Source organism: Ambystoma mexicanum, chromosome 4q (assembly GCF_040938575.1).
Source record: "Ambystoma mexicanum isolate Mex_15411 chromosome 4q, UKY_AmexF1_1, whole genome shotgun sequence".
In the NCBI taxonomy this organism is placed as follows: domain Eukaryota; kingdom Metazoa; phylum Chordata; class Amphibia; order Caudata; family Ambystomatidae; genus Ambystoma; species Ambystoma mexicanum.
In genome coordinates, this window is record NC_090928.1 from 396,028,769 (window position 1) to 396,043,054 (window position 14,286).

Here is a 14,286-nt window from a genome sequence, read left to right on the forward strand (position 1 = left end):
TCACTTTTCAGCAGTGCAAAGTCACTTTGAACCATGCAATAAATTCCATGAATCGGCCCATAATAGTTATTGGTACTTCCAAATTCCTAAGAACTTGCGTACTTCTGAAATCTGAACTCCAATGTGAGCAAAGGTAATTTGACTGTGTATATGAGGCTGTTTAAAATACTCCAGAATAATAATTGTAATAATACCAACTCTAGAGGCCATGAGTGGCCCAGTCAAGGACAGACTGTGTTCAAGGTGAATGTAGGTAAATACCACCAGTAAGGGAAGGGCCACACTGGGCCGAATGACTACATTTCCACTTTAAGACGAAAACTTGCTATTGCTCAATGTTCTAGTGGGTAAAATGAGTTGCACATTAAGTGGCTTTCTAGAGATTAAATTGCCCCAATGAATCATGTAATGAGTGTCCTTGGTGAGGCTTGTATGAACCAGATTTTTGTGTTAAATGTTCTAGCGACCTAAGCATATCTATTGCTGAGGCGCGATCAGTCTTGGAGTCCTTCCTGCAATGCCTGTATGTCACTGTTAGCTTGGGTGTGTTCAAATAATCCACAGGGGACAAGAAGCGCAAACCCTCTTATTCGTGTTCCCACTACTATGAATGGCTTGGTCAGGTAGACTGGAAAGCTTGGAGTTATTGAGGGAATTCTTACATCAGGTTGTGTTTGCGTCGTAAGCAGCAGTCTCTGGCAGTGCGGCTTGACGCAGACGTAGATGCCAGGTTCTTTCCTCTACTCTGCTGTGCTGGACCATAACATCGAAGCACTGTGTGTGCAGAGCATGTGTGTAGAGTGCTATACGTCGAGCCTTTCAGCTTTAAAGGTTTCCTACCCTCAAGCTGCTCCCAAGCTCAATCGCTGTGCTGGGTTGTTCTGTTGCAGTGGCGCTGTGTGGACGGAAGGACTGGTGAGCTGCCGGCTGGTCCCCTACAAGGTATCAATTGAATCCCGCTTTCTTTTTGACTTTCTGTATTGAGAGGCGTTGTACTGTGGCTGGCGAGTGCGGCACTGATCTCATAATGTGTCGGCTTGCCGATCACATGATTCCTTTTCTTTATATCCCGTAGGTACTATCACAGGAGGTTTTGTTTTTTGTAGAGTCCCTGATTACTCACAGTGGTGCTTGTAACTTGTACCCTTCTCAGATGTACGTTCTGATGTGGTCATAACTAGACAGGGTACAGTGGGTGGAAAACGCCATAGAACTCGGTTAACCGAGGTGAGAGCTGCTAGCACTCGTAGGAGAAGGCGTCCCTTTAAAACTGAATTAAGCTTCCTGGAGGGTGATACTGGAGGAGTCACCCCGGAGGCGGCTATTAAGCAGGGTGAGGATTTGAAGGACTCTAGCCAAAAGGTGGTTGGGCTATCCCCTGTCCTGACTGCTAGTACTGAATTGTTATCTCTGGTGTTAGCTCTGTCACCCCAGCTTTGTCCTGAGAATGTTGAGATAAGACGTTCTCCCTGTCAGAAAGTCTGGCATTATGTGTACTGTCCTGCTGAATTGGAGGTTTTTTTTCCTGCTCAGTGGCATTTAACGAAGGAACGTATCGCTTTTGATCTTTTTCATGTAGAAACTATCATGACTTTGGCCTATGGTTAGGCATGCTGGGTCAAGTTGCTACTTTAGTACGCCCTATTATGGTGCACATCTCCTGTCAGCCAGATACATCCGGGTTGGCTGACATGGTTAAGGTTGGCTGCTTAGTTTCTGATGACTCAACCCACTTCTGTGAGTGTGTTAGCCCAGACCTTGAGTGTGAGCTATACCTCTAATGCTTTCCCAAACAATCCACCAGAAGGAGACTATAGAAAGCCGGCCTCAACACAGAAAGAGATGTTATCTCAATGCAGTTTAAGCCTTCAGGCTACCACTGTTGCACTTGGGTGCAGTCCCTTTACAGCTTATCAGATACGTTGGAAGAGTTACAAATGCCTCTGACAGGGATGGATTCTGATGCCCTGGATGCTGCAAAACAGACCTTAATTTTGTGCTTTGACAATGTCAATTGTTTGGCAGATTTGGGCACCTTTGTGTGGTCATAAGGTCTAACTCCCGGATGCACACCTGAGGATCTTCTGCGCATGTTTGTAAAACAGTGATTGATACTGTTTATATGAGGTGCATACATTATTTACTAAATCTTACAATTTCCTAGCAAAATGTAAAACCACTGAACCTATGACTGCTCTACAGAGATCTCACTCCTTCAGATACTTCTAATTTGTGAGACAGTCCTCCCTCAGGCTAGGTGTGCCAGAGGGTCCAGCCTTAGGCACCCCGTAACACTTGCTAATGTTCTTTCTTGATTAGACCATCCACCATTAAACCTCTTTTATGACTCTCATCATCAGTAACCTCTGGGGAGTATGATTGTAAAGTTCCAGGGACAATGGGAAAAGGGTAGCACAGGCCAGTGTGTACTGGAGACATTGTCTTCTCTGCAAAGCTTCCCATTCCAGGGCAGGCACCATCCCAGAAAAACCGCACTCCACTCAAATTCCCCAGCCTGGTCATTGAGGAGGTTTAAATTCAGGAGCTCTGAACATTCTGGAATTTGAGGCATTTCTTCATCCTCAGTAAGGGCTGAGATCGGAGGACGACCTTAGACATTTGTATGCTGATGAAATTCCTGAGAAATGAGATGTGCAGGATGCTGAATGTATCCCCCATTCACCAAGCCCCTTTAGATTAGGACCCAAAGGTGACACCTATGATTTGGCTTGGAAGTAATACTGTGCCCGCTTTTATTTCACTGCCTCGTGGCCACATATTAACGCCTCAGGTCTTAACAAATGTTCGTGCAATGGTAGTGGCACATCTAAGGTGGGACAGCATTCAGGTTTGTCCATGCCTAGACAGCTGTTCAATCAAAGCTTTGATCATCAGATCTTGCTATTTTATTAAGAATAATCCAACTTTTTCCTTCGAGGTCGCCGGGCTTCAGCCTTCTTTTTTTTGTGCAGATATGGTCTGCCTCGGAAGGAAGCCACCGTGATTCCAGTCCTGTGAATCTCCGGTGACTCCTCTCCGCAACATCCGGAGCGGTGGAGGGAAAAAGCCACAGGCGTAAAAAAAAAAAAACACATCTTCACGAGTAAAGTACCGCCGCCGGTCAGGATGGTATGTACCAAATGAATGTAGAATCCAGGACAAATGGTGGTCGGGTAGGAAATCCACCTGCAGGAGATCGAGAGGAATCCGGAATAAACAAACAGTCAAAAAACGAAATGGTAAGATAACGGAACAAGAGGATCCACCAACAGGAGGGAATCACACAAATTAGACAATAATGACAGAACAGGGGAAACAGAAAAAGGGGAAGGAAAACAAGAGGGAGAAGGGCGATAGGCAAACAGCAAAGTGGAGAGCCTGAAAAGAAGCAGGGAGGAATACAAACTGTCAGCAATAGAGTGGGTGGATCACCGCCAAGGGAAGTAACAAGGAGCGTAGGCAACAAGGAGAAATCCAGTAAGTTGCAACGCGCCGAGCCACCGAGTACTGAATCAGAAATAGAACTCCGCGGCGGCCATGTTGAAAAAGACTAGACCGCTGCGGAACGTTGCAAAAACAGCATGATGGCACAATCTAATGGCGGTTGAGCTTCCATTTCCTACATACTCGACAGTCTCCTGAGTTCGTGATGCATGAGTCTGGACCAAAAAGACATGGAACTCAAACATCCTGGACACATTGACTTGCACTCTGTGGGCCTTCTTAAACTGTGTCTGTTTCCTTCTGTAAAGGTGCAGCCAGTCCCCCCTTTTTGGCTATGAGCATCAAGTTTAAATACCTTTTATTGGATTTATTGGTGGGCGACTGCCCCCGCCACACCTGGTCTAGGGGGGTCCCCGGCCCAGTCACATGCTACGTTCAGCTCCAAGCTCCAACCCCTTCTCCCTCGGCTTTCTCGCAGCTCACATACAGGAACCAGGATGCTCTCGAAACCTCCTGGTTCTTGTTTGTGAGCAGCATGGAGGAACCGAGGGTGGCCTGGAAGGATTGACCAAAGCTGCAAGAAGAAGGTAAGAAGGCTTTTATGATGTGTATTTTGCATGTGTGAAGTGCGTGCTAGATGTATGTATGTGAATGGTGGGTGAATGAGAGGTCTTGTGATGTGATGTGTGTTTATGAATGTTCTGGGTGTGTCGGTGTGTGCTTTACTGTGGCATGCCATTTATTACTCGCCATCTTTAAAAAAGAAAGCATGATAAGTAGTATTACCTCGCTAGGCTGATGTTTTGGTGTAGCGACCTGTATATTTTTTACTGTAGCATGACTTTTTATGATGAATCAAGCATGATAGACTGGCTTACATTTGAACCAGTTTGGACAGGTATTCAAATTGTGAGATGTCACATTTAATGGCCAAACCAACTGGAGTATGTTCTTACATACGAGTACTGGCATATATTGGCAGAGACAGTTTTCTGCCCAGTGCCAGTAATGATACTATACAAAAATATCTTAAAGCGAAAATGAGTCTGGCCTTATATGGGAATACTAGCCTATGTTGGTGGAGTCAGCTTGAAAATATTTTTTAGACTGGCATATATTGCAGGGTCCGGCATGAAAATGCATTGGGAAATGCTGTGTGCACGTTGGTTGACTTGCAATTATGATATGATATATGATATGATATGATATGGCATTTGTAACGCGCCTATACACAAGTGCGGGCTTGGATAAGGGCTCTCTTCTTGGTGAGAACAGAGAGACGGTATTGCCTTTGGAGCAGGCGGCAGGCCAGTTTGTCAGAGGATAAACATGAAGCACGCTATTTCTTCTCTGCCACCCTGCACTTGCGTTTTAGGGTGACGAGATCCGAATCATACCAGATATATAAGAAAATACAAGATTGCCTCCTACGTCGCCATCGTTAGGTGGGCACAAGAGTCTCCACAGAAGCAGCAAGTCTGACCCTATTGCCTCAAAATGTCAGATTGGCTGAGGTGGCATATAACGATGAACTGGCCCCGCGGGCTTGTTTATTTCTTAAGGTGGATCGGCTGCAAACCGTAAATCACAGCATTCTCCGGAGCTTCAGTGTAGTATATGATTACACCTAACTCAATGACAAGAGTAAAAGCTGAGCCTTCTGTAAACCGGTGTTCTACTGAACCCTATATGCCTTCTGCTGACATGAATCAAAAATAACTCAATTTAAATAAGCAACCTAGCAACCTAGACAAGGCGTGAGACACGCAGGTGGTGTGCAGTCAGGTATTCTTCTGGAAGCCAGCAGCACTGTCTTTGTAGTGGGTACTATATTCCTGTAATGCAGATGAAGAAACATCCATTGGTCCCAAGCACTTTATGGCAAGGTTTATCTCGGTGTAATACTTTGCTGGTGACATAGAATGTCTGGGGAAAGTGTAATGATCCTGGCCTTTGCTGTGATAATCCTTTAACTAATAAAAACGGATGCTTTGTAATGTATGTGCCAAATGTAAAGACATACCATAATCAGGAAAGTTGGTTTTAGGATTGTACCTGCTGCTCAGTCTTAATCTACGATAGTCAGAACCTAAACTCCTGGACACTCAGTCCTCGATCTTGTCGATTTTACATCATATTTCATGCATTCATATTCAAAATAAGTAGCCACTTGTTTGCTTTTTTCTTCTAGAACACTTCTTGCCCTGGGCTGTCACGTGGGCATCGCTGATGAACATGCAGAAGAAAAATTGAAAAAAATCAAGCTTCCTAAAAAGTAAGTAAGAAGTTATCCTTTCCCGCTCAACAGAACTTGATGTGTATTTTGTGTTTTACCTGCAAGGACAGCAATAACTAAACATGGTGTGTTCTCTTATGCCATGCCTTGTGCTGGGGCTTGGAGTTTCTCTTATGCCATGCCTTGTGCTGGGGCTTACATTCCTCTTATGCCATGCCTTGTGCTGGGGCTTACATTCCTCTTATGCCATGCCTTGTGCTGGGGCTTACATTCCTCTTATGCCATGCCTTGTGCTGGGGCTTGGAGTTTCTATTATGCCATGCCTTGTGCTGGGGGCTTGGAGTTTCTCTTATGCCATGCCTTGTGCTGGGGGCTTGGCGTTTCTCTTATGCCATGCCTTGTGCTGGGGGCTTGGAGTTTCTCTTATGCCATGCCTTGTGCTGGGGCTTGGAGTTTCTATTATGCCATGCCTTGTGCTGGGGGCTTGGAGTTTCTCTTATGCCATGCCTTGTGCTGGGGGCTTGGCGTTTCTCTTATGCCATGCCTTGTGCTGGGGGCTTGGAGTTTCTCTTATGCCATGCCTTGTGCTGGGGGCTTGGAGTTTCTCTTATGCCATGCCTTGTGCTGGGGCTTGGAGTTTCTCTTATGCCATGCCTTGTGCTGGGGCTTGGAGTTTCTCTTATGGCATGCCTCGTGTTGGGGCTTACATTCCTCTTCAGGCGGCCCTTGTGTTGAGGCTTGTGGTTTCTTGTATGGCAGGCCTTGTGCTGAGGCTTGCAGTTTCTCTTATGCCATGCCTTGTGCTGGGGCTTACATTCCTCTTATGCCATGCCTTGTGCTGGGGCTTACATTCCTCTTATGCCATGCCTTGTGCTGGGGCTTGGAGTTTCTCTTATGCCATGCCTTGTGCTGGGGGCTTGGAGTTTCTCTTATGCCATGCCTTGTGCTGGGGGCTTGGCGTTTCTCTTATGCCATGCCTTGTGCTGGGGGCTTGGAGTTTCTCTTATGCCATGCCTTGTGCTGGGGCTTACATTCCTCTTATGCCATGCCTTGTGCTGGGGCTTGGAGTTTCTATTATGCCATGCCTTGTGCTGGGGCTTGGAGTTTCTCTTATGCCATGCCTTGTGCTGGGGGCTTGGCGTTTCTCTTATGCCATGCCTTGTGCTGGGGGCTTGGAGTTTCTCTTATGCCATGCCTTGTGCTGGGGGCTTGGCGTTTCTCTTATGCCATGCCTTGTGCTGGGGGCTTGGAGTTTCTCTTATGCCATGCCTTGTGCTGGGGGCTTGGAGTTTCTCTTATGCCATGCCTTGTGCTGGGGCTTGGAGTTTCTCTTATGGCATGCCTCGTGTTGGGGCTTACATTCCTCTTCAGGCGGCCCTTGTGTTGAGGCTTGTGGTTTCTTCTATGGCAGGCCTTGTGCTGAGGCTTGCAGTTTCTCTTATGCCATGCCTTGTGCTGGGGCTTACATTCCTCTTATGCCATGCCTTGTGCTGGGGCTTACATTCCTCTTATGCCATGCCTTGTGCTGGGGCTTGGAGTTTCTCTTATGCCATGCCTTGTGCTGGGGGCTTGGAGTTTCTCTTATGCCATGCCTTGTGCTGGGGGCTTGGAGTTTCTCTTATGCCATGCCTTGTGCTGGGGGCTTGGCGTTTCTCTTATGCCATGCCTTGTGCTGGGGGCTTGGAGTTTCTCTTATGCCATGCCTTGTGCTGGGGGCTTGGAGTTTCTCTTATGCCATGCCTTGTGCTGGGGCTTGGAGTTTCTCTTATGGCATGCCTCGTGTTGGGGCTTACATTCCTCTTCAGGCGGCCCTTGTGTTGAGGCTTGTGGTTTCTTCTATGGCAGGCCTTGTGCTGAGGCTTGCAGTTTCTCTTGGGGCAGGCCTTGTGCTGATGAAATATATAAGGGGGCGAAGGGCCCTCTTTTTTGTGTAGGGGGGCCTGACTCTGGAGGGTGAGTGGGAACTATCAAAGGAGTATGTAGAGTCAACGACAACCCCAGGAGGTGCACCTATACTACAGTGGGGCTAGGTTTGCAAATGCTAGCACAGAGATCACAGGAAGCTAGATGTATCATAAAACAAAGTTTGTTGACTAAATAAACATTTAAAAATAGGCAGAAACCTATATAACACAGCTGGCATAGAATACATGTGAAACCAAGAAATACATTTGTGGGTTAGTAGCAAAAACGTGCAATTTCATGTACTGCTGTATAGGTAGCGGTACATAATCATTGTCGACACATGTAATAGGTGTTTCTGGTACGGATAGAAGTGAAACCCAACAGATATTGCGATGTGAAGGCAGGCTTTCTGAGGGTCCAGAACTGTCGTCAGGACACTGGTAAGGGTATGAAGGTAGACAACTGAAGAAAGGGCTTGGTTCACCTAAAAAGTTGAAAAATGAGGTGTTGTTTAAAAAGTGATCGTAACCTTTACTAATAAGGGAAAAGGGAAGCACTGTAGTGTGTGACCTACCTAAGTGGTTAAGGTGGTGTCTTGAAAAGAATGAAAATGTCAGCTGTCGTTGATACAAGCGGGGATGACTAGTAGATCCGGCAGAGGCTTGTGTCTGGTAAGAGAAGCAGGCTGGGTATTAGCCGGGAGGAAGAAAAAGGCATAGTAGGATGCAAAGATTTCTTCATAGATGTCCAGTAACATGGAATCTGTTCTTCTCCCAAATCTGAACCCTGCCTGATGATGATGGAGAAGTTGTTTGCACTTGCTATATACCTACCTTTGTACGTAAACAATGAACTCAAGCGGCGGTGAGCAGAGGATTAGCAGTTTGGCTTGCAAAGTCGTGATAGAGGCTGACTTCAGTACGATAAGCATGATGCTTGAGCTCAATGAACAGGTAGAAAATCTTGTTAGTCTGGATGCCAAAGCTGTGATTAGATCTTTTACCACGCTAAATGTGTAACTGAATATTTTGGCCATTGAGTTGTCATGTTCTGAACCATACTATTGATCGCATCAACAGTTTGCCTCACACTTCATATGGCAGCGTCTCAACTAACATCTTTATATATGAGATGCAGATAGCACAGGATGCTTAGTAACCACACAGGTTGGACAGGTGTGTGGAGCGGGCTGTATGTTGATCTGGCTAGGCTTGTTGCTCATTAAAGAAAATTCAATGGCACAGCATTATCATTTGGCCGTGCTTTTCTCACTTTCAACAGACTAACATCTTTACCATTAACTTGCAAAACAGGATCAGTGAGAAATCACCAAACTCTTCATCACCGAACTCTTCATGGCCATCGTGTTGTAATTGACTTTCACCACAATTGGATCTGGGATGTCTTCAAACTATAGTTAAAACTTATCCTGCAAGCCACGCAATCACGGGAAGTTCCCTTTCTTTAAACTATTTATCATGAAGGATCATTCTGCAAAGATAAACTCTGCACACAAGGCCTGTCTATCCACTTTAGTTGGTGCCCCCGTTCAGAAAGTCCACGATATCTGCACCCTGCCAGCCTGGCTCATCTGGATAAAGGAGCTCATAATGTCAATAATTCCCCTTCGACTCATGCAACCCAGGATCATTGATGAACACAGTGTTCCTGGACATTTACTTCTTCTCAACCAATTAGCCACACGTTTACCTGCGCGTTGGTTGTAGTCCCAAACATGTTCCCAAACACTTATCATGGTGCATTCTGCATTCCTACTCCACAGCCCAGTGGCCTGTGGAGTGTATTCTGGAAAGATTATTTAGATCTATGTCAGTAGATGATTTTTCTTATTCTTTCAAGTTTAATTTCAGAGTGGAGAATTCTCTACCACCCCCTTTCTATCCTGTTAAGGCATAAACTATAAGGTAGACCAACCCCACCTCTACCAATGGTCCTCGAAGCATGGCACCTCACATCCAACCATGCTATTTTCATAGACTCTGCATTTTGAAGGACAAAGCTTGGTTGCTGTGAAATTCTTCATAATTCTGAGTATATTGAAGGCCATTGGCCTTGCTCAGTTTTTGTTGACACATTCTAGATAGCCATTCTTAGATTAGTTGTGGGCAGCCATCTTGAATTTTACACATTTGTTCCGACATTACCAGATTTAGTAATGGAGTTCTCTGCTAACATCCACTGAACTTTGTTCTAAACTGCTGTCTACTTCCCTACAGCATTTACTATGCAATGCCTTTCGAGCTCGATTCAACTTGATTCATGCTGCAAATGACAGCAGAGGGCCTCCTTTTGGTGAACGCCATTTTGTAGTCCCTTACTTGGTGTCATTTGTTCCCCTGTGCAGTGCCACTTCTCATTTTTATTTATTTACTACTGCCAAATGATTTAAGTGTATTTGCAGTAGAAGTTCCCTGCGTTTATCAAATACTACAGAAGGCAATGGGTATAATTATAGAAAGGTTGTGACCAGCATATCTCAAGGCAACCACTGCAAATCTGTACTTTGTGTTAGCCCGTAGGCACACAAATACATAAACAGAGGACAAACGTGTGCATTGGCCCACTTGCGGAGCTCAATTGCCGTGAAAATGAAGCAATCAGCATTGTGCATGCGTGGGAACCTGCCCATGCGGTCTCCTCTGTTTACACAATGGGACTCATTACGAGTTTGGCAGTGACGAACATTGTTGGCAGTATTCTTTGGGCATTAGACGAAATATAACCAACTTTACTGCACCACCGAATTCAGAGCTTGGAGGCGAAGTAGTGGATTTACCTTGGTATACAGCTTGCAATGCACTGCAGTCAAATATATGAAGCAGTTTCATAAAAATGTATTTCAGAGCCCGCTTTATGGTTGAGAATAATTGGCAAAATGTATTTGGCTTCCTGCTTTCATGTGCTACACTCTTAACATGATATCAAAATAGCACCGCCAAGGGATCCTTATTTATAAACTGAATGTGATTTGAAAAAAATATTATCTGTGAAAACTAATAAATAAAGTTTATAAAAGAAAAAGAAGATTAGTTTAAAGAAAGAACCTGCAAAGCTTATCATGGCTATAATCACGTGGTTCAGTGGCAGCTGTACTTCTTCAGGGAGCGCTGTCTTTCTGTGGTATTTCAAATAGGTGTGGCAAGAGTCGGCAGCCATGACCTTAAGGCAACATTTCTTACAAAGCTCTGTACGTTTATTTCCAATCAGCTGCACCTGCTGTGACTGCACTTTGGCTCTGCTCCAGCTCTGTTTCCCACTCTCCTGACATTGTGAGGACGTGCATTAGGCTTGTGGTAGGCAGGGTCAGACTGGGCCATACAACTGTCTCGGGCACCAATGAAAAAGTGGGCCACAGTTGCAAATGGCTATTCGTTCCTTTTGTGACACTGTTTGAATAGTACACAAGTGGAGTTTTTTGAACAAATGCAATGCACATTTTGCCTTTTAAAGAATATTTATTCAGCAACACTGGTGAAAACTACGAGCCGCATAGCGAAGTAACTCATCAAACTGTCCCACATTGGCCAACAAAAGTGGTCCACTTTCACCAAAAAAACTGGCCCACGCCAGCATTTTGCGTTTCTGGTTTGGCCATTGGCCTATTGCCCTATAGGGCAGACCGAGCCTGGTGGTAGGGACACACGATGTATAGGGGGTGGAGGGTGTCTGAAAGCAGGTGAACAGGGCTGAGTAGTGTCTAAACTTCCTACTCGGCCCCATAGTACTACTAAATCAGCAGTGATCCCAATTGTAAAGGAGAAAAGGCACAGCACGTCATGTATACCTCGCTCGCCTCTCTCAGTAATGGTGGCCAAGGGCAGGCCATTCCGTTCAGGAGGGTTGTGCAGCACAAACAACAAGAGCACAGTGGTACCAAAATAAACGAATGTCCAACTGAGGTTCTATAACAATAGGAACTTTAATAAAAACGATCAAAGCACACAACTAATGAAACACACTAAAGGCCTGCCCCTGTGAAGGAAACACAGAAAATGCAGACTTTGTGAATAAAGTGGTACTCTGGGTCAAGACTGGAGTGCAGGCCAATGATTTCAGTAACAAATGTCAATGTTCAAGGATATTCATTATCATTGTGATTTTATTTTGGTACCAGTCCAAAAAAGTAAACAGGGCTAAGATACTACAAATGCACAATACAAATAAATCAATTGCTCTAGTCAAGGAATACAACATAACATAATCATTATTTTAAAAGGGAATATGGCTCTAAACAGTACATGAATCAACTCCACCAAAATACATCAGAAACGTGGAAGCCTCATTAAGGCTGCTAGAAACAGCGCTTAGGCATCTCTCCCTCCTCCTTCGGCCTCTTCAATACTGGTCGCTACAGCAAACATAGCATCAATTGCATTCCTGCAGAGCTCTTCCTCACGTGCCAAAGAACAAATGCTGCTTTTTTCTGGCATAATGATTGAATTGTCCTACGTGTTTCGCCAGACATCGGTCTGCAAAACAAAAAATGCTGGAGGGTCTCCACCGAGCTCTGGCAAAACGGGCAAGACCCTGACTCACCATTTTTCCACCTGGCTGTAGCAGTAGCTAAGGGTAAAATGCCCATCTGCATTTTTTAATTTAGTGCTGTGCGAAAGGGTACACAATGATGGTTAGATATAATTCCATAAGATAACTATGGTTTATGTCTAAGTTATATCCCGTTTTGAGAGTGAAATACTTGGCGGCATATTGACACATAATGAACTTGGCATGTGCATCAATGCGTACTTGTTTGCTGGCCATAGTGATATTCTCAGGATTTTGCCAGAAGTCTTCCAGACCTAACAGTGCCAAATTAATGTTGACATGTTTAAACCATGGAAGCGAGAGTGTACTTTAATTACTTAAGACTTCTTTGAATGCTACTCAGTATTTGTCGAGGGTGCTACCAGACCAAATTCGTACCCAATAAAGTAAATGATACTTGTTATATCTGTCTCCAAATATAGAGGAGAGTTTTAAGTCTTTTTTGGCAACCATTGTAGTCTTTTTAAAAATTGTGTTTCAGAAACTGCCAAGGTTGTGGTCTTACTAGAACCCCAGACCTCTACTCCATAAAGAAAAGCAGAAATGTCCTGGGCTCGATATACCTCAAGTGCTTGCATAAAGATTGCTCCTCAATTAATTTGAAAATCTCAAAATCCCATTACACTTCCTTTTGAGAGATACATTGACTCTCTCAATGTGCTTAGCCCATTTCCCGTCTTGTGAGAACCTATTTCCTAGATAATCAAAGTAGGGCAACACGTCAATGTTAGTATTGCCGATCTTAAGCTTAGCCCTTGAGCGTGCAACAAGCGGTTTACCACAAATCGTCACCTTACTTTTCTTCTTATTAATTCCTAACCCATGGGAGTCAAATAAATTGATGAAATGGTTGAACAGGCAAGAGGGACAAGAGGGAGTGCATGCAAGAATGACCACGTCATTTGCAAAGAATAAAGCACCAATCTTCTCTCCCCCCTGGAATGGGACATCCGAGGTACTTGTGGGGTAGTCAACCAAAATTTCATCAAAGAGTACGTTGAAGAGGGTTGGGGCAAATATGCTCCCTTGCCTCAGCCCCTTCTCAATGGGAAATATCTTCGAGGTCTCCCACCAACCACCCCCCCCCCCCCGCAAACCCCACCTTACCCTTGCACTTGTATTTTCATTAAGGTCCTTCATGGCTTTAAAGAGCGTCATGGAATTTTCTTTTTCAGGAGAACTTGCCACATTATTTATAAGGCAGCCTTAAGGTCCATAAAGGCGATATGGATCTGCCCCCCCACTCCCCTTGATGATGACATTTTTTTTATCAAGGATAAGGTTAAGTCTAAACACCTGATCTACCATACCCACACCTTTTCTAAACCCTGCTTGTCCAAGGATATGTCTTTTAAAAGGCAAGGGGTGGGGGGATTAAACATTAAAAAGGTCCTATAAGGCATGGCAGGGGCACAGGGCCTCTTCAAATACCTTTCTCGCTTTCTTTTAGGGCTCAGCTTCTTGCTACCTTTACTGGGCAAGTCAGCGTTGAGGAGTTTCAAATCAGTGCTACAAGTAGATCAAGCACATCCATCCAATTCAAGTTGGCTCAAAGCGGTCCAGCAGTGCAGTCTTTGCAGCAATGATATACTCGGTTGTCGACCGCAGATCATAAAGCAATGAGTTTCAAAAGCATCTCCTGTTTCTCGTGGTTACTTGAAAAGCATCTTGAAGTGGTTGAACTGTCTCAAAATTGCAACAAAGCTGGAGACAGGATGTAGGGCTGCTTTTTGACTTCTAGGTGCTGGAGGGACCCAATCCAGTATCTCCTTTGACCGAGAGTGTAAATGCTTCATTATATAAATTATCAACCTTAACGGGTGTGTCAACCAAACCAAATCTAATGATCCAAGCCTGGGTTCAGAGCAACCCGAGTAGAAGAGACACACGCCGGCCATCTTCCTTCCTGCTCCCCATTTTTCCATCTCCATTCCCCGCCACCTCCCACCTCTATCCCACAATCCCCACTCACCTGTTGCGGTGCCACCACACCTCAACTCACTCCACCGATGGCTGCCATGGAAATGGAGGAGGGGCTCTGAACCGCAGCCCCGACTTTGAGTTCTGTGGCGGCCATGTTAGGTGAGGAATGGATGCCTTTTTATGCATCAAGTGATTGAATGCCTGCAGTGACC

General features: G+C 45.0%; 1 protein-coding gene across 1 annotated transcript in view; it reads left to right on the forward strand.

Annotated features, from left to right (window-relative positions):
- The window catches only part of RYR2 (ryanodine receptor 2), a 3,854,281-nt gene that overhangs the window by 1,571,547 nt on the left and 2,268,448 nt on the right, over positions 1-14,286 (forward strand). The window contains exon 25 of the mRNA XM_069607971.1: positions 5,636-5,719. Coding sequence (XP_069464072.1) covers positions 5,636-5,719 — 84 coding nt within the window. The remainder of the gene's footprint in view (positions 1-5,635; positions 5,720-14,286) is intronic.